This window comes from Rhea americana, unplaced genomic scaffold (genome assembly GCF_003343005.1).
Source record: "Rhea americana isolate MKP2758 unplaced genomic scaffold, rheAme1 scaffold_195, whole genome shotgun sequence".
Classification (NCBI taxonomy): domain Eukaryota; kingdom Metazoa; phylum Chordata; class Aves; order Rheiformes; family Rheidae; genus Rhea; species Rhea americana.
The window spans coordinates 1,647,082-1,667,965 of record NW_028186094.1 but is presented as its reverse complement, the minus strand read 5'-3'; the positions used below and the strand labels follow the sequence as shown (position 1 = coordinate 1,667,965).

The following is a 20,884-nucleotide window of genomic DNA, read 5'->3' as shown; positions in this document are numbered from 1 at the left end:
GAGTGCTTGCAGAATGAACCGTGATGGTATGCACCCACCTCGTCTGCTGCTGCTGCCTCCCAATACTGCTACCAGCTCTTAACAGCTCTCCGCTGTGGCTACCAGCACTTGGAAGCTCTTTGGAACTATGAGGTCCTCCCAAGGCTCTCAAGAAGAACCTCCTCGCCACACTTCTTACACTGCTCCTGTTTCCAAGTGCACACAGCAAAACACAGCCATCGGCATGGTCCTGATGGCTTCTGACCAGGACAAGGCACCCGCTGTGGCAGGCTCCTGCCAGTCTCGTCCTGCTCGCTTGGTACTTGAGGTGGCCACCGTATATCTCTGCTGCTTCTCCGAGGACATGAGCCCGGCTCGTAACCCGGGCAGTGCCCTGGCAAGGCAGCCCAGGCCGCCGCCCTGAGGGGGGAGCCGGGCGGACAGGGGGCCCCAGCGCTGCCCTGTACGCGGGGAGCGAGGATCCCCCCGCGCCTGCTCTCCTCAGCCGCGGCCCGGCCCGAGGGGCTGCGGCGCCAATCGCGGCCCGGCCCCAGCCCTCGCCGGGCCGCTCGCCAGCTCCTCCGGCCGCCAGGCGGCGCCGCAGCGCGCGCAGCGGAAGGAGGAAGCGCGGGAGAAGCGGCCGGGCCGGKCCGGTCATGGCGCTGCCCGGCGACCTGTGGGCCGAGCTGCCGGTGGAGAAGCGCATATTCTGCTCCGTGCTGCTCTTCTCTTGGGCCGTCTACCTCTGGGAGGCTTTCCTGGCGCACCGGCAGGTGGGCAGCCGCGGGCAGGGGGGCTGCGCGCCGTGGGGCGGGTCCGCGGCCGGTCCTCACGTGGCGGGCAGTGAGGGGCGGCGGGCGGAGGCCGCCGGGGGAGCCGCAGCGTCGGGCGGGCCGGCGCCCCCGCGGGCAGCGCCCGGTCCTGCCCCAGCCGGGACAGGGGGGCGCAGGCAGCGCTGGCGCGGGTGGGCTTGGCGCGTTGTATCAGCCCCTGCTTGTCCGCCCCCAAAACTTGGGGTGGGGGGTACATATAAATTATAAGAACCGCGCGGGCGCGGTGCGGGGTGGAGCTCGCCGAGGAGCTCGTTGCTCTGAGCAGTGCGCAGCCCCTTGGGGGGGGGGGGAGATGAGGGGTCAGGGGCAGCGAGCAGGTGAGATCTGCGGTAGCAGATGAGGGCACAGCTGCTCGCTGCCAGCTCCCTCGCTGGCGCCCGCCCTAGAACATGTCGCAGTCCTTCGTGAACTGACTCGACTCGCTCCTGCGAAAAAGAGACGTTCTCCTCTTGTTTTTGCAGGGTGACGTTTGCTGTCACATCAGCGAGTTACGTGAGTTTGCAGAAAGATCTGACAAGTGCCAGGGCGTCCTGCTGCCAGGGGAGGAAGAAGCAGTGGTGCCTCTTCTTGGTGGCAGCAAGCCGTTCGGTTGGCTGAGCGAGGCTGTAACCCCGTATTACTGTGGACAGCGGCCAGTGATGGGGCTAGATGAGCACCTGAGAACACAAGGGAGGCTTTCAAAAGGCTTTTTGAGGAGGCTCCTTGTAAAGAAGTCTGCTTTTGCACCTGGTTGGTTGGTAGAAATGGATCAGTAACACTGAACAGAGAAGGATGTTCCATTCCAGTAAAAGGATGAATGTATCTTGAGGTGACAGAGAGTAGGAGCATTAGGAAAAGAGGAAAGGACAATGATGAGAAGAGAGAAAGATACTGAAACAAGATAAGGCAGTGAATGGAATAATGACTTTTAGACTTTCAAAATTAGCAAGTGGTGAGTTCTCCAACTGAAAATGAAATAACTCCTCATTTAGGCAGCTAAATTATAGATATATTTTTCCTGTGAAGGTTCATGGTTCGCAAGGGATGATATAGTGTCTAGTCTAGAACTCAGCTTAGTCGTCATCATGGCACAGTAAGCTACATCCTGTGGGGGAAAAAGTTTTGGTTGTGTGGATTTGTGTGATCTTTACATAATAACTTCTTATATTAGAAAGAAATTAATAAGTAATGAACTCATTTTTTGGTTGTAATATAATAATCTTTTTTCAGTTTTATATTTGCAACTTCAGAGAAGCCAAGAATTTAGGAACACTTGTTTACTTGCAGTGTATTATCTTGTAACGTTCTGTGGTGGCCCATACATCCATGTTATGTGTTGCTTGTATTAATCTTACTTCTTTCCTTTAAAATGTTGGATGTAGACTTTAAAAATTTCTTTTCTTATTTTTCAGAGACGAGTGTACAGAACAACAACACATGTACCACAGGAATTAGGACAGATCATGGATTCAGAAACATTTGAAAAATCTCGTCTGTATCAGCTGGACAAGAGTACTTTCAGCTTTTGGTCAGGACTGTACTCAGAGGTTGAGGGCACTGTAAGTACCTGAGCTGCCCCAGCTTTCATATTATGGTTTTCATACAGTTCAGCTGTGAAATACTCAGTTTTTGATTTTCTTTCTTTTTTTTTTTTTAATGATCCTGTGCAGCTGCACTGCCAGTACTGTGGCATATCACCTCAAACATTGTGATTTGGTAGGTTTAGGATTCTGTGTTTTTTGTCTGAGCCTGTATTTGCCCTATAAAAAGAACATTTTATTCAAATAGCATGCTCTTACCCATGGAAGTTTTGGAACTCTTACTTTCTGTATTTGTTGCTTTTCTGCTCTGTTCCTGAGCTGCATGAACACATTTGTAATCTCCAGTCTTATTTTAAAATGTTATGAAAGCGAGGTATATGAAAATATGATTTCTGCAGTTGACCAAAGTTAAAGTTGGTATGTGCAATCACATATGTAACCTCATGAAGTTCAGTAAAGGGAAATGAAGAATATTGGACCCAGGGAGGAATCCCATGCCCCAGTATGGGCTGGGGGTTGACCTGCTAGAAAGCAGCTCTTCAGAGAAGGACTTGAGGATCCCAGTGGACGACAAGTTGACCATGAGCCACCGATGTACCTTGTGGCCAAGAAGGCCAATGGTATTCTGGGGTGCATTAGGAAGAGTATTGATGGCAGGTTGAGGGAGGTGATCCCTGCCTTCTTCTCCGTCCTGATGAGGTTGCATTTGGTGTCCTGTGTCCTGTGATGGGCTCCCAAGGACAAGAGAGACGTGGAACTACTGGAGCAAGTCCAGCAAAGGGCCATAAAGATAGTGTAGGGCCTGGAGCATCTCATAGTAGGAAAGGCTGAGAAAGTTAGGCCTGTTTAGCCTGGAGAAGAGAATGCTGAGAGGGAGTCTTCTCAGTGTGTTTAAGTGTCTGAACGGAAGGTCTAAAGATGATGGGGTCAGACTCTTTTCAGTTGATGCCCTGTGACAGGATGAGATGCAATGGGCACCAACTGAAACACCGGAAGCTCTGTCTGAACGTGAGAAAAAACTTGTTTACTGTGAGGGTGACTGAGCCCTGGAACAGGTTTCCCAGAGAAGTTGTTGGGTCTTTGTCCTTGGAGATACTCAAAAGCTGTCTAGACATGGTCCTCGGCAACATGCTTAGTTGACCCTGCTTAAGCAGGGAGGGGTTGGGCTAGATGGTCTCTAATGTCCCTTCCAACCTCAACTATTCTGTGATTTTTGTGATACATAAGGAAACATCTATAAGGTGTTAAGTAGGTTAATGTATTTTGCAAATTCTTCTTTACAAGTGTTTTGTTATTCAGAACTTCTTGCTTGTTATAGTAGAAGTAAGATTCATTAACCTAGTAGGTTAGCTGAAGAGGAGGCTGTGTCAGACCAAATTGCTAGTATGCTTTTTGCTTCAGCATGAGTTTCTTTTTAACTAGTATCATTGATATCATGCTAATAGCTGTCTGTGCCTCAGCGATTGGTACTTTCTGGGTTTTCCAAGCTTGTTTCATTATCATTTTCAGCTCTTCATGATACTTAAGATGCACTTTAATAGGTTATAAAAATAAACCTTTTAAAAACAATAATAATTTAAAAAAGGTATTGTCCATACTGTAAGACTGCCTATTTGAAAACTGCTTTATAAATGATACATCACTTGCTAAGAAAGTAAATATAAAATATTTGAAAGTCAGGCTGTTTAAGAAACACTGTTTCCCCCTACCTTAACCTGTAGTTAACACTTCAGAAGCTCTCTGGCTGTGGTTTCACAAGCATTTCTTTATTGGCAGTATACCTTAAGTAGACTACTCCCTGTCTCATGTCACCTGTATGGCAGGTGAGACTTTCTTAAAATGGTTAAAGCAGCACTGATACTAAATATGAAATTATGGCCTTATTCTGAATGTCTGTGTCTCACTAGGGAATGCATGAGAGAGTGTTCCAATGCAGTCAGGTTGCTGTATTTTGAATATCCCTAGTAAAGATGAGATACTACAAATGTAGGGCAAATAAGTCTTGAGATCATCTGAAAAATACGCCGTGTGTCTGAATCAATATAGCAGCTGAGTCTACAGTAAATGAGTTTGGAGATTTGTAATGTTTCCTGGAATGGGGGACACCACCTCTGATCTAATCACTATTTTTGTAAAGGAAAAATGAACCATTGTAGAATAGTCCTCTTTTTCTTTGTGCACTGCTAGAGGTTGGGGGGCAGGCAGTGACGGTGGGGGGCGAGAAGACTTTTCTAATTCATGCTGTGTGTTCTGTTTTTAAGATGATTCTGCTCTGTGGAGGAATTCCTTTTCTCTGGAATCTGTCAGGTCAAATCTCTGGTCGTGCTGGATTTGGACTGGAATATGAGGTATGCAGCCTTTAAATATTGGTGGAACTAATACTGTTTGCAAACTAATAGAGTTTGCTTCCTGAACTGTACTGTTACAACTTTTATTTTTACGCTTCCATTTACTTGAAAGTAGGTTTTATCTGTAGACACAATATAGTAAAAATAACAAGTATTTTGTAGTGAGCATAATGATTAGGTGAGTCTGAAGATAGATAATAGTATGTGACCTTTTTATTTATATTTTATATATAAAAATATATTGTATTTATTTTATTTTTATTTACTCATTAAATGTGGCCTTAGATGTTTGTCTCAAAGCTATTTGGCTAAAGTCTAATGAGGTGATGGGCTTTTTGTTTGTTTGATTGTTCTTAAAGTTTATAAATTCTAGATGGGATCTTCCTAGATAGTAAAATGATATAAAAGTTGAGGCTACTGGTATATAGTCTTTGTGCTGCGGGTGAATTCAGCTGCTTTTTCAATGGTGCAAATCTTCACAAACAAGAAAACATTCTTTGAGTATGTATTTTAAATTTGTAAGAAAAAGATATCCCTCTAGATAATACTGCTTTGGAGGGGCTGTGCTGCCTTTTCCTCTCTGCACACCCATCTAGTGTGAGGCTTCATCTGTCATAATAAAGGATTGAACATTCTTTCAGTATTAGTTTGTTCCTCCTGCCAAATTTCAGATTTTGATCAGGGTTTTGCTATGACCCTAAAGTTATCCAACAAAGGCTTCTGCTGACTTCGCAGAAGGCTAGTAGCTCTGTTCTGTCGTATCAGGGATTTTTATTAAGAACTTGAGAGACTAGTGAAGTATAGGTTTAGATTTTCTTTTTTTTTTATTTCTCCCTTTTAGTGCTAATTACAGATGAATTCTGCTGCCTTTAATAAAATGTTAAGTTGGAACATAAGAGTAGCCAAATTTGGTCAGACACCGAGACTTATCTAATACTGTGCCATAACATTGCTGCTGGCAGCCCCTTCCAAAAAGAATGAGAGAGTTGGCATTGTGAAGCTGGAGTCTATGTAGTTACTTTCAGTGGCTGGGTATTAAAGACCATATGTGATGAGTTTTTTTTCCATCCAGTTTTATACCAATCTTCCTTTCCCACCCATTTTCAAAAGAAAATGAAATCTCTATTCCAGATGAGAAAGAAGGAAAATTGAGGAAACAATGAATTCTGTTCCAGAAGCATTCTTATTTCTGTGAAGATTTAACAGCTCTGAACATCTGAACCTTAATAAATTATAAGTTTATATTAAGACCTTATATCTTTTTTGCAGGTACTTGTCTTCTCCCAAAAAAATGAGCATGTCTTCATCTGAGTGACTCTATATTGATAGATGTATGGCTAACAGGACAAAATTCTTCAAATAATTGAAGTTCTTATCTGACTATAGCAATTCATGTACGAAGAATACCCCTTTAGCCTGTGGACGTTGTGAGGGTCTTCATAAAATATACTACTACCCACTTCTGCTTCCAGAAGATACGTGAATCTCTAGATAGTTGCTGATTATAATAAAGACTAAGTGGCAGCAGCATCAGGCAGAAGCTACACTTAYAAGTTGCAATCTATTCAACAAGCTTCTTTTCAAGAAGAATCTAATTTTTGAGGCAGCATAGAATTTAATTGAAGTGAAATCGTTCTTTCTGGAGGAGAATTTATTAATAAGAACACATACACTGTACTTTTTCCTAAGGCTCATACCTCTTGTGGCATTTTTGATGTGTTGCTACTTATTCCTGCTTGAATCATTGAAGCCGTGGGGATTTTAATGCTACAACTCAAATTAGGTGGCCTACCCAGAAAATGTACCTTTCTTGTCTAGCTTTTATAATGGGGAAACTAAAAAAACATCTGATCAAAGGAGATGCTTGTCAACCTACCCTGTTCTCATAGTAGGAATATTGTCAGATGTCCTCAACTGAGGTTAAGGAAGGCTTAGAACTGTTAGGTTGCACAAGTCCTGACAGAGGGCATACCTGTCTGTGGCCTAAGTGAATAAAAAGGAGATCCCTATCAGTTCTTGTCTTGAAAATTTCCCTATATAAGCATGAAATCTACCTGGCTACAGTATAATTAGTAGAGAGAGCATTTGGTGATGCCAATTTTGTCTGAGCTGCTGTTTAGAACTGACCAAATAAAGGCTTCCCAAGCAAAAAAGACCTCATTGTTTTGTTATTGTATGTTTGTTTTTCTCCACTCCGAAAATTCTGCAAAAAGTGTGGATATTTGGCTTGACAGGTCTAAAGCTATAGTTTTTTGAAGAGTTAAACCTCTATTTTATGTGAAAGTCACAGGTACATTAATGAGTTGTCTTTTTTGTAATCAAAGACTTAAGTAGTTGTGACCTCTCTGATTTCTTGTTGCACTATAAGAAAAATAAAACTAGATGATATTTATTTTGTATTCTAAAGAAAAGAAGTATTGAGCAAGATTTAATACCTTGTAGAGGTATGAATACGGGTGAACATGTACTCTATATGTTTAATGTATGCTAAGGAAAGAAAAGACTATTTTTACTGTTTGATTTGCTCTACTGTTTAATATGATTTCAACATTTTTGAGCATCGTGCAATAACTCCTTTATGAAGATGGTATGCTGTGGCTGAACTTAATATATTTTAAGAAAAAGTCTCTAAATGATGGAGCTTTTATGAATACAGGTAGGTTATTCCAGTGAACAATAATCTAATCATTACAAATATATTGTTAGTTTGGTGAATTTATCTAGCTTTAGCTTCTAACTAGTTTCAATTAAACCATTGATTATAAAATGCATTTTGACAACAGGAATGTTAACATCAGAACAGATCAGTAAGTAGTAAATCTCTTTTCTGTGTTTAGATCATTCAGTCTTTGGTATTCCTGCTTCTTGCAACACTCTTCAGTGCAGTGACCGGTCTCCCATGGAGTTTATATAACACGTTTGTCATAGAAGAGAAACATGGCTTCAATCAACAGGTATTGTTGATAACACATATACTGACCTAACATCTTCTGTAATTTGGTAGGTTAGACAGGCTAATACGTCCATAGCTGTGCCAGAGGTCATTATTTTTAGGAATATTTTAACTTGCTCTACATAAAAAATAAGAGCAATGATACTCTAAACCTTGAATTTGATGCATTTTTTTTTCCTCTCTCATAAGGACCAACAGATTGGGCTGCTGCTGCTTCATCTGAAAGCTTTCTGTTCTATTTAACAAACTTGTGGTGTCTGATTTCCTTCAGAAATCAGACTTGTTGCAAAAGTCCTGTGGAACATCAAAATGTCTCTGAATAAAGTCATGCCTTTAAGCATCTTCTTTAGTGAAGAGGATGTGTATTCTAGTGGTGGAACCGGGGGCATTTCATACCTCAGTTGTTCATTTTTGGATAGGCTATTCTTTGCCCTTTGTATATCCTGACGGAGAAGCCTGAATGTTCATAAAGTGACAGCAAAATTACTGCTTGGCAGGGGCACCTTGACTTCTAGACACTGAATAGAAGAAACAAAACGGAGAAATTATTTTCCTTCTCATCTTGTTTCACCTCTTGATCTGCGTTTTGGAGTCATCCTTCACTAAATTAGAATATTGATTCACTTCATTTGCACTTCCTTTAGATACTTTATTTTGTAAAATCTGGGCTGGCATTCTTAATTTCTCTCACCTACTTAATTTAATTTGTTTTATTATCAGCATCAGTTTTCCTTGGGAGCAGATTTTCCTCTTGGGAAAGGAACCTCAGTCTAGAGCATGTCATTACATCATTTCATATCAGCATTAGGCTTGTTTTCTTCTTTTGGACCCACCTAGTGTTGTCTACAGTACTTTCTGTTGCAAGTGTATTAGAAAGTTTTGTTTTCAGTGAAATGAAATTTGAATGGGAATGCAGCAGATCAAGTTGTTTGACTCATTATTAAGAGTGGAGATGCTGTGGCATTTGCCAGTTTCATTTTCCAGTTTCTATGGAGGCAAGAGAACTGAGCTAGCTCTGAAAGAGCTAAATTAGTTTCTTTCTACACTCATTATATTCCTGGCAAAATGACAATTTGATGTTTCTTAATCCTATTATAAAACAAGCAAGAAAGTAAGTGAGGAAAAAGGCTCTAAAATGCAATGATTCAATTTCCAACCTTTCGCAATCATCTTTGAAACCAAAGTGCACAGATCCTGACACATCCTCTTTTTTTTTTGGTTTACCTCAATTATATAGTGGCACTTCCCCCACTCCTCCTCACCGTCTTGCCATCCCCTTCACAGGGAAGCCCAGTGTTGAAAGTTCTTGCTACACGATTTTGCCATGACATCTTTGTGTATTCTCTGAAATTGCAAACTTTGGAGTTATTTTTCTGATCTTTGGATACTGTACCAATGGTGACTGCTGTTCCAGGCTTTGGGAACGTGGCCAGGAGGTCTGAAGATTGTTCCAGTTAGTTGTAAACCTTGAGCTTGTGACCAATTCAGAACTTTGTTTATACTTTGTTTAGCCGTCTGGTCTTAAAAAAAAAATAGTGGCTTCTGAAAACATGCATTTGTCTAATGGTCATTGCTTTCTCTCTTTCTCATAGTAGCTAGCAAATACTCTTCTTATTTTAAGTGATGATGCACATGGCTATTTGTATGCTAGGTGATTCTGAGTCACAGTGCTTTGATTTCCTTCCCTTCTGCAGTCTTAGCAGTGCATGAAATAGCAGGCTAACCTCTTGCTCCTGTCAGGGAAGAAAAGGAATGTTTCCAGAGCATGAGTTAAGTATTCTTTTCTTCTGGCAGCGGTCAATATCTAATTAGAATACCTACTTCAGGTATTTTGTTTGTTCTTTACCTATCACTATCTTCTGTAATTCTTATTGTAAGAGCTGTCGGAGTCCTAATTTCCATAATATGTTCATGGCCCAGTCTAACCTGGCCATCCTTTGGACATTCAGAAACCTTAAACACATGTCAAAAGCTATCTTTGATTATTTCCCTGTGTGTCAGTTCTGTGTACTAGCCTCAGATGTGCACCTTGGTTGTCTGTCCTCAGTGAGGACTTAATTTCATCTTCGTGCCAAATCAACAAGCAGTTCATGTCAAGGACACGAAAGTCCAAAGCATGCTGTCAGGATTCTTAAAGCACTAGAGATGGACCAGATTGGCAGATCAGCTGGTGCCACTGTCTGCCTCAGTGCTGGAATGAATCTCAGTATTCCCTGTTTTGAACTCCATCAGCACTTCCTAGCGCTGTATACATATGCATATGCAGAAGCATACTATGTTTTTACTTTATCTTTTAATATGTCCATCTGCATAGTCTCCATGTCCTATTTAGACTCCAGTAAGACTCAGATTATGTTATCATTTAATGTTTGCTTTGTGGCTGAGGAGAACTTGACTTGAGTATCTGTGAACCCTTTAAGCTACAGTGTGAGCTCAAAGCTCTGGTCAGGCCCTACCTCTATGCAGAAGAACCAGAGAGTCAGATACTGAACTAGCTGCTCAGGCTTCTTTAAAACTGCATTGAGAGCCTGCAGAGGTCATGCTGTACTGAGGCTAAGGAAGATTCTGGGGATATCCTCTGAATATTTTCTCTGGTGAGCTCCCTCAGAACCTGGGTGCTTGACTGTTGTCAATGTGGGCACTGTGCCTTATCAAAAGAAAAAAGGAAGACTTGGCACTGAAGCTCCTGTGTGATATCAAGGGCTTGATCGAGCTGTCTGTTCATTCCTTCTGGAGTGAAGGATATATGTCAAACACAATATAAGGGTTTGGGTCAAAGAGTGCATTTATATGGGCTTGGAATCCCAGGGGATGTCAAGAACAACAGGTATCAGGAAGTGAAAAGGTTCTACCTTCTTTTGTAACCAACTCTGCTTTTCTGTAGCGCACATCAGCATTGCCACTTTGTCGGTTTTGATTTCTCTTATTTTGTTTCTGTATATCTGTTGAAGAGATCAGTTCATTAACCACTGTAATACATTATCACTAATATCCTTTCCTTACAGACACTGGGATTCTTTTTTAAGGATGCCATCAAGAAGTTTATCGTGACTCAGTGTATTCTGTTGCCGGTGACATCTCTCCTACTTTATATTATTAAAATAGGGGGAGACTACTTCTTCATCTATGCCTGGCTCTTCACGTTAGTTGTTTCTTTGGTGAGTAAGAGAATACATTTGTGTTGCTTCCAAATGGTAGCCTACTTGCAGGGTGCTGTGTGCTGAGCTTTAAAAAAATTACATAAGAAAATCAGTGAAATAATCTAAACCTCGTTGGAATTTCAGGGTCTTCAGCCTTTAACAGTGTCTTATTTTCAATGTACTTGTTCAGGAATAACAACTCATAATAATTTTGCAAATTAATATGATATTTTATCTTTCATCTATATAATACTGACCTGTCTTTGTCAATTTTTTAAAAAGCATTAAAAAAGCTTTATAATAGACACTGGAAATAAAATGGTATATGGTGATAGGTTTTCTTTTTTCATAAATTTAGAAAGGCTTCCTGCTCTATTTTTGTATTTGCCCACGTTCCACTTCAATACTAAACACACATTTTTATGTTGTTTTCAATATCTATATGTGTTTGCAGGTGCTTGTTACAATCTATGCAGACTACATTGCCCCTTTGTTTGATAAATTCATTCCTCTTCCTGAGGGAGAGCTCAAGCAAGAAATTGAAACAATGGCAAAGAACATTGACTTCCCATTGACTAAGGTGTATGTTGTTGAAGGTGAGATTTTTTGAATAAAAAGATTTTTTGTGTCCTTGGATTTTTAGCTTTAACTATGGATGCTGCAGAACAGTTGTTGTTTACGTTCTCCAGCTGTTGTAATACTTGTCAAGGTAAATGCCACTTTCTAGGTGGTGTTTGTTTGTTTGTTTGTTTGTTTGTTTTGCCTTAGAGTTAGAATAGTGAAGTTGAACAAAGAGCCTTAAGAACATTTTATTGGAAGCATTGTCTTGGTTCTGTTGAGCAGAAATACATAGCAGTCAGACATGGAAGCAACTGCCTTAGCACTTAGAACTTTTAGCTGTCTTAGAACTTAGAACTCAGCTTAGAACTTTAAACAAAAAAGTAATTTTACCTTTTCTAGTCTTTGTTCAGCATTAATTGCCTCAAATTCTTTAATGAAGCCTTTAGAACATTATGAATGTTAAAAATGCCTGTTACTTCTTAGTGTTCAGGTGGACTGTTTCTTGTGGACTATGTGGCTTGGTGGACCCAGCCCCTCTACTTGAGAACATAAGTTTTTCTCTGCGTAGTAGTGCATTTTTTTTGTCCTCTTTTTATTCATACTCATCTAATGGAACCTAATGTAGAGTAGGAAAGCTGTCATTTCACTTTCTCTCTACCTCTGTGTTCTTGGAGAACACACTACTACTTTCCACTGCTACTCATTTTCTTCCTGTCTTTCCCTTCTGTACCTGATTTCAGGGACTTTCCTTTCTCTCTCTTTCTCTCTCTCTCTCTCTCTTTTTGTTTGTTTGTTTGTTTGTTTGGTGTTTATGCCACTTGGGAGGCAGATGTTTTTATTGCCATGGTGAAAGCAGTACAAGATGGAAAAAAAAGAGCTGAAATGATAGAATTCTCCCTTAAGAGAAGCTAATGAAGGCTTCAGTGTGGAACCTGTGGCTTTCACTGCTTTGGGCTAGTGAAATCTAGCCAGTGCTCTGCCTCAATGCAGCCAAAAACTACTGGTATTGACATACTTAGGGCCTAACAAACTCTTTCCTAGCAAAGTTGAAACTTTTCAAAGCTTGAGAGTTGTTATAGAGACTTCTCAAATAATTGAGTTTTTTACATAAACATTGTGGGCTGTCTCCTAGTGTGGATTTCTGTCATGAAGGTTAAAAGGAAGTACTGTAAACCCATTGCTTGTGCTCTGGCACCTCTGTAGCATACCGTTGCATTAACTTGTTCAGCATTGCTGTATTAAGTGTCAGTGATTTGCAGTGAAGAGAGGCTTCCAAACCCCTCATTTTCTGTCCTGGCATCTCTTAAGAGTGTTGAGCTAGCACCATTCCCTGCTGGCATGGGATTCTGATGTGGGAGCATCTCTTTGCCGGTGTTTTTCTGCATTCTTTCTTGACTCTTGCCACTCCAGAACTGATAACATGTGCAAAAAAGCCCTTTAATCTCAGGGTTCATTCCATGAAAAGGTAGGTTACAAAGATTCCTTCTCTGCAAGTAATACTTTATTGGAGGATAAAACTTTTTATGATAGGTAGGTGAATAGGGACATTAGTACGAATGAAGCTTTTTATGATAGGTGAAAGGGGACTTCACTATGCTGTGAAGTCACATTCAGCTGTGGCTGATGATCAGTTTTCCTCACTGAGAAGTGACTGGAAGCTGAGTCTTCCTACTCTGACCAGTCTCTTCCTCCATCAGTCTGTCTTAGTTTGGTGCCGAAGTTAACCATGACCATAAAATAGAGCAGAAAATGCTCACTGCACGCTGCCCGAAGAAGTTGATGCAACTCATATGTTTACAGTGAAAGTTTGCCTTCAACTTGGAGTATTTTATATTCTGCCAAAAACAGAGCTAGCTTCCGTCTCTTCTCCCATAGTCTCTCTGTCCTGGTGTTGCAACATGGACAGTTTCAGATGGTCAGTAAAACTGTCTAGATGAAAGTAGCTGTTAAAATTTGCTTATTTACCCTAGCTCTCTTTATGTGTTAAGAACTGTAATGTAACATTTTTAAGAGTCTGCCTGAGATCATCTCCTCCTCTTCTCTCTCCTCTTCTATGTCTGATTATAACATCTTCAGAAATTAAAATCATCTTTGGCACATTCAAACAACTACAAAATGAACCCATCAATTTCTTTACAAGGAGGACAGCAAATTGCTTTACAGATTACTCTTTCTTCTCTGAGCCTGAAATTGCAGTAGTGCTTTTCTTTTGGATAGTACATCATTCCTTGACTGTTCTTGTGCTTTTAGTGAATTGGACTGAACACCTGGGATTGTGTGTTGCAAATGAAAAATCAGTAGTAATCAGTAGGAGGTAGTAAATGAGATGATCTTTACTTAAGTCATTTTGAAATATGCTTCAGCCCRCAAGATTATTTGCAGGGAGTTGATCTACCATTTATATGGGGTCTTTGAAAATTCCTTTGGAAGTATCTGTTCCAAGTAAGACTGCAAAAATAGGCACCAATGCACAGGATTATTCTGACCATAGTCTCTGGTGTAAATCTTCCCCAATCAGGTTCTAAGCGTTCTTCTCATAGCAATGCTTATTTCTATGGATTCTTCAAGAATAAGCGGATAGTGCTGTTTGATACCCTCCTGGAAGATTATTCTGCATTGAACAAAGAGCCAGCAGAAGGAGCCAACAGTGAGAATGAAGAGACAAAGTCTAAAACCAAAGTGAGTTCATACTTGTTCTTCATTGAGTTATTTACATTAACTTCTTAGTGAGATTTCTTTCTTGTGTTTTTGGTGTCTATTGTAAAGGTTCTGAATGAAATGCTAAAAAACAAAACCTAATGATTTTATTGCCAAGGAATCTCTGAATGGGTAATAGATGGAATTTCTGGGGCTGTGAGTGAATTGATGCAAATAATACTAAGGAGACTTTAGAAATCCAGCGGGGCTTTCATAAAACATTGATTTCTTCCATGTAACAAATAAGGATGGATAAAATTGGTGGAACACTTTCCAAAGAGCCTAAAGGAGTAATTATGAGAAGAATAAATTGCTTCATGCGGCCCATGGTTAGGCCAGTATATAGATTGTTGTTCACTCTGGCTTCTGTTCCTTGTGAGCATGTTGGTGGTAGAATTCTCTTCATCCATGGTTTGTGGTGTGGCATACTGCAGAACTGAGTGATGGGAGGAGGGGATTTTGAGTTCACCCACACTGAAAAATCTAGAAAGCATTCTCTGTAGCAATAATGAGAAGAATTTCTTGAATTCCAGCAGGTTTTTCAGCTAGCTTCTCAATATACAGGCCCGCATACTTCCTTCTCACTTGCTAAGGGCTTTTGTACCTTTGAAGATACAGAAGTCCATCATCCCTTTGTTGCAGGGCAAGTCTTTGGCTCTGAATGTCAGCCTTTCCTTGAGTAAAGAAAGAAAATGATGAGATTAATAGATGGTAGGAGAGAGTTTGAAAGGCAGATCTTCCAGCATTGTTCCAGGTCTGCACAGGCTTGTCTGCATAGATAGAAATGAAGGATCACCGTCTCATGGTAGAAAATTATTGAACTTAAAACTTTGTTTTTTGTAAGCAACTTTTTGAGTCTCTCTCATTTCGTAATGGACAAACGCATTCAAAAGGCTCAATATGAAATTATATGTTTATCTTTATGCTGCCGGTACAAGGGAAGAGCCATTTCCTGATCTTGGGGCATTTAATGACTTAAGTGACATAAGGAGAACAAATTAACAAGTAAGAAATTGTATCAGTTGTGTTCAGTCATATCTGATACCAATTTGATTTTGTTATTCCCTCAGAATAAGAAACAAGGATGTAAAAATGAAGAAGTTCTGGCTGTACTTGGCCATGAATTGGGTCATTGGAAGCTAGGTCACACTATCAAAAATATTATCATCAGCCAGGTAAGTTATGATAAACTAGTGGTTTTCCTAGAGCATTCTGTAATTACTGTCCTTTTGAAAATGCCTACTTCCAGATTTGCAAGTGTATCTCATGTTGGTTGTGCTGTACAAAGCAAATGCCCCTTCTGTGAGTACTCGTTAGTCCGCTGTCCTTCTCTGTTACTGGTTTCCAGCAGCAGACCTGTAATTCCTTTGCCAATATTCCACTGGTGTTCCACACTGAGTTCTTCTCTCTGTTCTCTGGAGTGGAAATGATGTTTGCACAAAACTAGTATTTATGATTCTTTTGTCTTGCACCAAACACCCTTGCATGCTACAGCTCATCCCACTGTTCCTAGCTGTTAGTATTAAGAGTGCTCATACTTCTTAGTAAGAATAACAACCCAAAGCTTGCTTCACTCTTAGTACAAAGCATTTCTCCTTTTTTGCATATATTTGGGGATTATTAATCATACACTAACTTCACATTTTCCTATTAGCTCTTCTGCTACATCTTTTATACACAAGAAGTGTAGTGCTTGTATGTTTGAATGCACCTTTCCTGGAGTCTTTCTTGTGCAGTTGTATATTGGGATACAGCAAGGGGAGCAAATCCACCGCCATTTATCTACTGTGCAAATACTACAAAGGAAGAACACTCCAGTGCACTGCAGCAGAGCATGTGTACACTCAGATGTGTACTCCGCGTGTACAGCAAATACTGAATCCGGTTTTGGTTTTTACATCTCAGGAAAGACATGATGGAGTTGGAGAAGGTTAGGAATTAGTTAGAAGGGAAGCTAAAATTATTAAGGGGATGGAGCAACTATTTTACAAAGAGAGAGACCAAAAAAGATCTGGCACTTCAGTTTGGAGAGCAGAAGATTATGAGAGAATATGATTGACTCAGGAGGGCACTTTTTTTTAAAAAAAAAACCATTTCAGTTTCATAACTGTGCACCCTTTACTGGTAAATAGCCCTATTGCATCCTTTTTGATGCAAACCCAAAATAGAGGTGAAAATTGAAGCAGTCAATCTGTTAACCTTGCATTTGAAGTAGAAAAGCCTAATGGTCTGTTTACTCATGCATATGCCTCTGGGCATAGCACAATACAAAGGAATTGCTCCTCAACCTCTTCTACATCCTGGCTTCAAGTGCTTTGGTTTGCAAGGCTCAGCAATGTGTTGCTATTGCTATTTTCTGTTAATTTTCTATCATCAGTCTGTCSTATGCTTTGGTGTAGATTCATCTTGTTCAATGTGACAGAATGCTACTATGTTTCTTTTGGGTTTCTTTTTTCTTTCTTTTTTTTCTCTAAAGCTATTCACAAGTTTTTCAGGCTGCAACATCATTGTCAAGCTCCACCTTAAGCTCCTTCCTATTCTTCTCTTCCCACACTAGCTTCTTCTTATCCACACAATTAAACACTTCAGTGAGGTCCTTCTTACCTCCTGCCTTGACTAATACCATTATTTTCCAACTTCTGACATCTGTGTTGATTCATCCTTGTTAAAAAACAACTACCTTGATATTTTTGACACTGTTAACTCCTGTAACCTTTGTCTTTGGATCCATCTTCTAGTTACTGATAGCTCACTGTAATAGGTAGATTTTTATCCTCACTTCCAAAAATATCCACAAATGTTTTCTACATTTTCTGTTGACTCTTTTCTGTCACAGCTCTCCCTCTTTCTTTTTTTTCTGTCTGTATGTTTCAACCATACATTTTACCTTCCACATTACTCTGAAAAGACCAGCCAACCATCTGAATAGATTGAGAAGGCACTTTCATCTTCTTCAGAAAAAATGATAAGATGTGATCCTGCCTATTGCCTCTGAAAAGCCAGCCAAGTGAAGCACTTGTACAACTGATGCATGGCTTAGATAGAAGAGTAGATTGTTTCCAGAAATAGAAGTACGGCACAGCAAACAGTACATAATGCTTCAAATAAAGACTTCTGACAAGTTTGGTTTGCTTTTAAATTTTTTAGAATGTGTTATACTTCCAGGGAAATGGATTCTCCCCTCTATTCCTGTGATGATGCGCTGCTCACTTATCTTGTCTTGCTGCCTTTTCATCTCCCTTTGCTACTTAAATTTCTTTTTTTTTTTTTAGCTCACTGATAGAAAATGAAAATAGTTGCTTTATTGCATGCATGTACAGAAAGGAGGTTAAAGGTGGCTGTTTGTTCCTCTTTGTGTATTAATTCTGAAGTAATCTCTCTCTTTTTCAGAGGAGTTTCTGTGCAAGTCTGTAGTGTGAACACTTAGGCCTTAATTTAGATTTATATGAAAAGCCCATCTTAACCAAGAATGTTGTTTCCTTTCTCTAGATGAATTCCTTCCTCTGCTTCTTCTTGTTTGCTGTGCTAATTGGTCGGAAAGAACTCTTCGCTGCATTTGGTTTCTATGAGACCCAGCCTACCCTGATAGGCTTGATGATTATTTTCCAGTTTATTTTTTCTCCTTACAATGAGGTAATCTGTAATTTGTGGAATTGGTCTTTCAGCTTTAGGTTTTGAAGTATAATCCTATTTAAATAATGATTTTATTTGGCTATATTATTACTTTGAAGAAGAGTTTGAAGTTTCTAGGGGCTGTGTCTGGTATATCTCAATGTAATAATTAAGGTTAGTGTTCTACCTCAGGTAAGACTCTCAGTTTCAGTTAAATTGGATAAATCTTACTGAGATCATTCTAAAGCCACAAGGATGTGTGGGATGGGGGGAAGATATAATGTTATTTACTGATGCTATAAGGAACTTACAGGTGTCTGATTTTTTAAATAATTAAATAAATTTTTCTCCACAGGTTCTCTCATTTTGCTTGACTGTATTAAGCCGACGATTTGAGTTTCAAGCAGATGCATTTGCCAAGGAACTTGGGAAGGCTAAAGACCTGTATTCTGCTTTGATCAAACTAAACAAAGATAACTTAGGATTCCCTGTTTCTGACTGGATCTTTTCAATGTGGCATTACTCTCATCCACCCCTTTTAGAAAGACTTCAGGCCTTGAAAGATGCAAAGCAAGAGTGACAGAAATCATTGATGGTTCAGAGACAGTGCTTCCATCTCAGAAGCAAAGTTCAGAGCTGCTTTTAAGATTGCTTTTTAAAAGGATAATTCCAATTAAGTGCAGTGTTAACAGTACCACACCATGGTCTGAGAATCCTGAAATAGGTATTAAGTTAAATATTATTTTCTTTTAACAAAAACAAAACTGTGGGACTTAATTTAGAGAAAGTACTGTATAAAGACTTTTTTCATTTGGCTTTTATCTTCATATTGTAGTATAGACTTTGAGGGAAGAAAAAAAGTAAACTCCAAAGTACATATTTCTTCAGTTTGCATATGCCTTGAGCATTGCTTTTGATTATCTTCCCAGTCTCAACATTCTGCAAGTTAGCTGAATCTTTCTTTCGCAGTCTCAAACCTCATTCATAGTGAAAAGGGTTTGAACGACTTGGCTTATTGTGTGATAATACTTGTACTAGCCAATCACCGTGTTTAAAAAAAAAAATGAATGCAAGTACTGGCCTTTCTCCTGGATTCAGATTCATGTCTGTCATAATTGAAAATGCTATTTAATAAAACTACTTTCTCTGAAATGTGGGAATAAGGTTGAATTTCGTCTGAAGAAATGTATCGTGATTCCCTTGAAAATGAGCATTAGTATGTATTCAGCAACATTACAATGGGATCATGCTCTTCCTCTTCTCCACTGTGCCTCTGGAGGAGTGAAAGGAGGTTATGGAGAACCAAAACAGGGCCCACATATTAGAGAAAGTTGCTAATTCTCTGTTCTTCTCCCTTTTGCCTATAAGCAGAATGGTTAACAATTTTTCCACACCTCAGTTCCTCTGTTTTTGTCTTCTGCAAAAATTGCTTGCATATATGAAAATAAGCAGTGGCTCAGACTGCATCAAAGCGTACCATTCATTCTGAGAGCAGAGAGAGGTGTGGAAGCACTCTGCGGTGGGCTCTTTAGGTAATTTGGAGCTACATGAAATAGTGTTGGAATACTTAGAAGGTATTCCTCATCATCATTCTGATTTAAACACTGTGAGATAGTTTGTTCCTATCTGATATAGGTTAAGGAAAGACAAAGTGGTAATTGGGGAACAACTTCTGTGTCTGTTTTCTCAGACTCTTTAATAAAAGATAAATTTACTTTTGTTGACATAAAGATAGAAGTTAAACGTTCATATGCGGCATACATATACGTTTTGGACCAGACTGAATGCAAATGCCTCATAAAAATCAGATAAATTTAAAAAGTTCTACTCAGCTCTATGCAGAGATAACGGAATCAAAGCAAATTCTGCTGCTTTCAGATGTCAAATATTCTCAGAGACTTTGTTAGGTAAAATTTGCTTTTCTGACCACTAGAAATAGGGAAAATGCCTTACAAGGTGATGGACATGGAGATGTCTCAGGTGCAACAAAATGTAAGATGTTGCTGGAAACCCTTTTTATGCCGTATTCCAGTTGTGTTTATATGCTAACAAATGTGAAGCTAAACTACAGCCATAGATTTAGGAGACAAATTTACAAATACGAGAAGTCTATAAGTCTTGTTGTCTTAATTGCATTTAATAAATGGCCCTTAAAAATAAAAGGATTTACTTGGACCCATCAATTCAGAAGACTAAATAAATGTGTTGAGCCTTTAAGTTGCTGAGGTGTTGGTTGGTCTGAGCCTATGGAAAGCATTTTGAAAGTGCTCTGAGAAAAGCATTCATCTCGTCCATTAATTAAAACTTAACTTAAAATGGAATTTTGTGGTTACTTCTGAAAGTTGGCAACACAGAAACAAAAGGAGAGGAAAATCAGATAATGGAGGAAATGCCACTTACTAAGGAAGCACTTTAGACTGGAAATATTTGGGCTACAGGGTGAAGATAAGGTAAGTGGCTGTTGCACCCTTCTCTCTGTAGTTTATCTTTGAGGAGTTTGTCTCCTCAGTTCTTCCCTTTGAATTTGTCATCTGACTCCTCTGAAGCAACCATGTCTTAGAGTTAGTTCCGGTCTGCTCCAGTAACTACTCATCACTGGCATCCTGTTCATTAGTTCATCCTCTGACTTTTTGCCTTCCCTTCTCCACTTACTACTGTGTGGACTTCTGGAATGCATCAGCTTCATGTTGCAGACCTCCTACAGCTTCTAGCTCTTTGCTTCACACATTCCTTACAACGGTCTAAATCACAGCTAAGCCTGTTTCCATACAGCTGCTGCCTTCCCAGGTATCTAAATCCTCCCATCTTGTCTACCATCAGCCAGTCCAAACAGCTTGATGATGAGGTTTGACTACCAGAATAAAACATTAGCTATGCAACCATGTCCCTTTGGATTAATGACTAATTCTGAGACAGGAAAATGAGAAAGAGCAGGTTTTGTTTAGTGTGATCTTTAAGTTAGATCAGAGAGCCACAGTACAGTTTAGGCAACTGCTGTTAGTTTGGGGACAAAGCCAATGGACTGTTGCCCTTATGCTTCAATTTGTGAGAAAGAGACAGGTTTGAGGAAATTTAGAGAAAAGAGMGATTCATAGTTTAGCTATCCACGTGCTCTACCTTGTCTCTCAGCTGCTGAGGCTTGAGAATAAACATTGATGCTTGCCAGAACCTCTAATGTTCAGGACAAGCTCCTTCAACTATGCTACAGGCATTGTTTCTTCCTTTCATCTGGACTGCCAAA

General features: G+C 39.9%; 1 protein-coding gene across 2 annotated transcripts; it reads left to right on the top strand.

Moving 5' to 3' along the window:
• The first annotated feature begins 601 nt into the window (after nt 1–601).
• ZMPSTE24 (zinc metallopeptidase STE24) lies at nt 602–19,805 on the top strand. Of its 2 annotated transcripts, none has more exons than XM_085302992.1 (10): nt 602–752; nt 2,204–2,350; nt 4,594–4,680; nt 7,518–7,634; nt 10,639–10,791; nt 11,228–11,369; nt 13,853–14,013; nt 15,102–15,206; nt 17,521–17,664; nt 17,999–19,805. In XM_085302992.1, exons 1-10 carry the CDS (start codon nt 636–638, stop codon nt 18,221–18,223), a joined length of 1,398 nt encoding a protein of 465 aa, XP_085159118.1. In that variant the 5' UTR covers nt 602–635; the 3' UTR covers nt 18,224–19,805. The 2 variants fall into 2 exon arrangements, with proteins under 2 accessions (XP_085159118.1, XP_085159119.1); XM_085302993.1 differs by lacking the exon at nt 602–752 and adding an exon at nt 1,309–1,541.
• The last annotated feature ends 1,079 nt before the right edge of the window (nt 19,806–20,884 follow it).

Coding starts and splice junctions, on each gene's coding strand:
- ZMPSTE24 (XM_085302992.1), top strand. CDS start 636: ATGGCGCTGCCCGGCGACCTGTGGGCCGAGCTGCCGGTGGAGAAGCGC. Junction 7,635..10,638: donor AACATGGCTTCAATCAACAG/GTATTGTTGATA, acceptor CTTTCCTTACAG/ACACTGGGATTCTTTTTTAA. Junction 14,014..15,101: donor AGACAAAGTCTAAAACCAAA/GTGAGTTCATAC, acceptor TTATTCCCTCAG/AATAAGAAACAAGGATGTAA.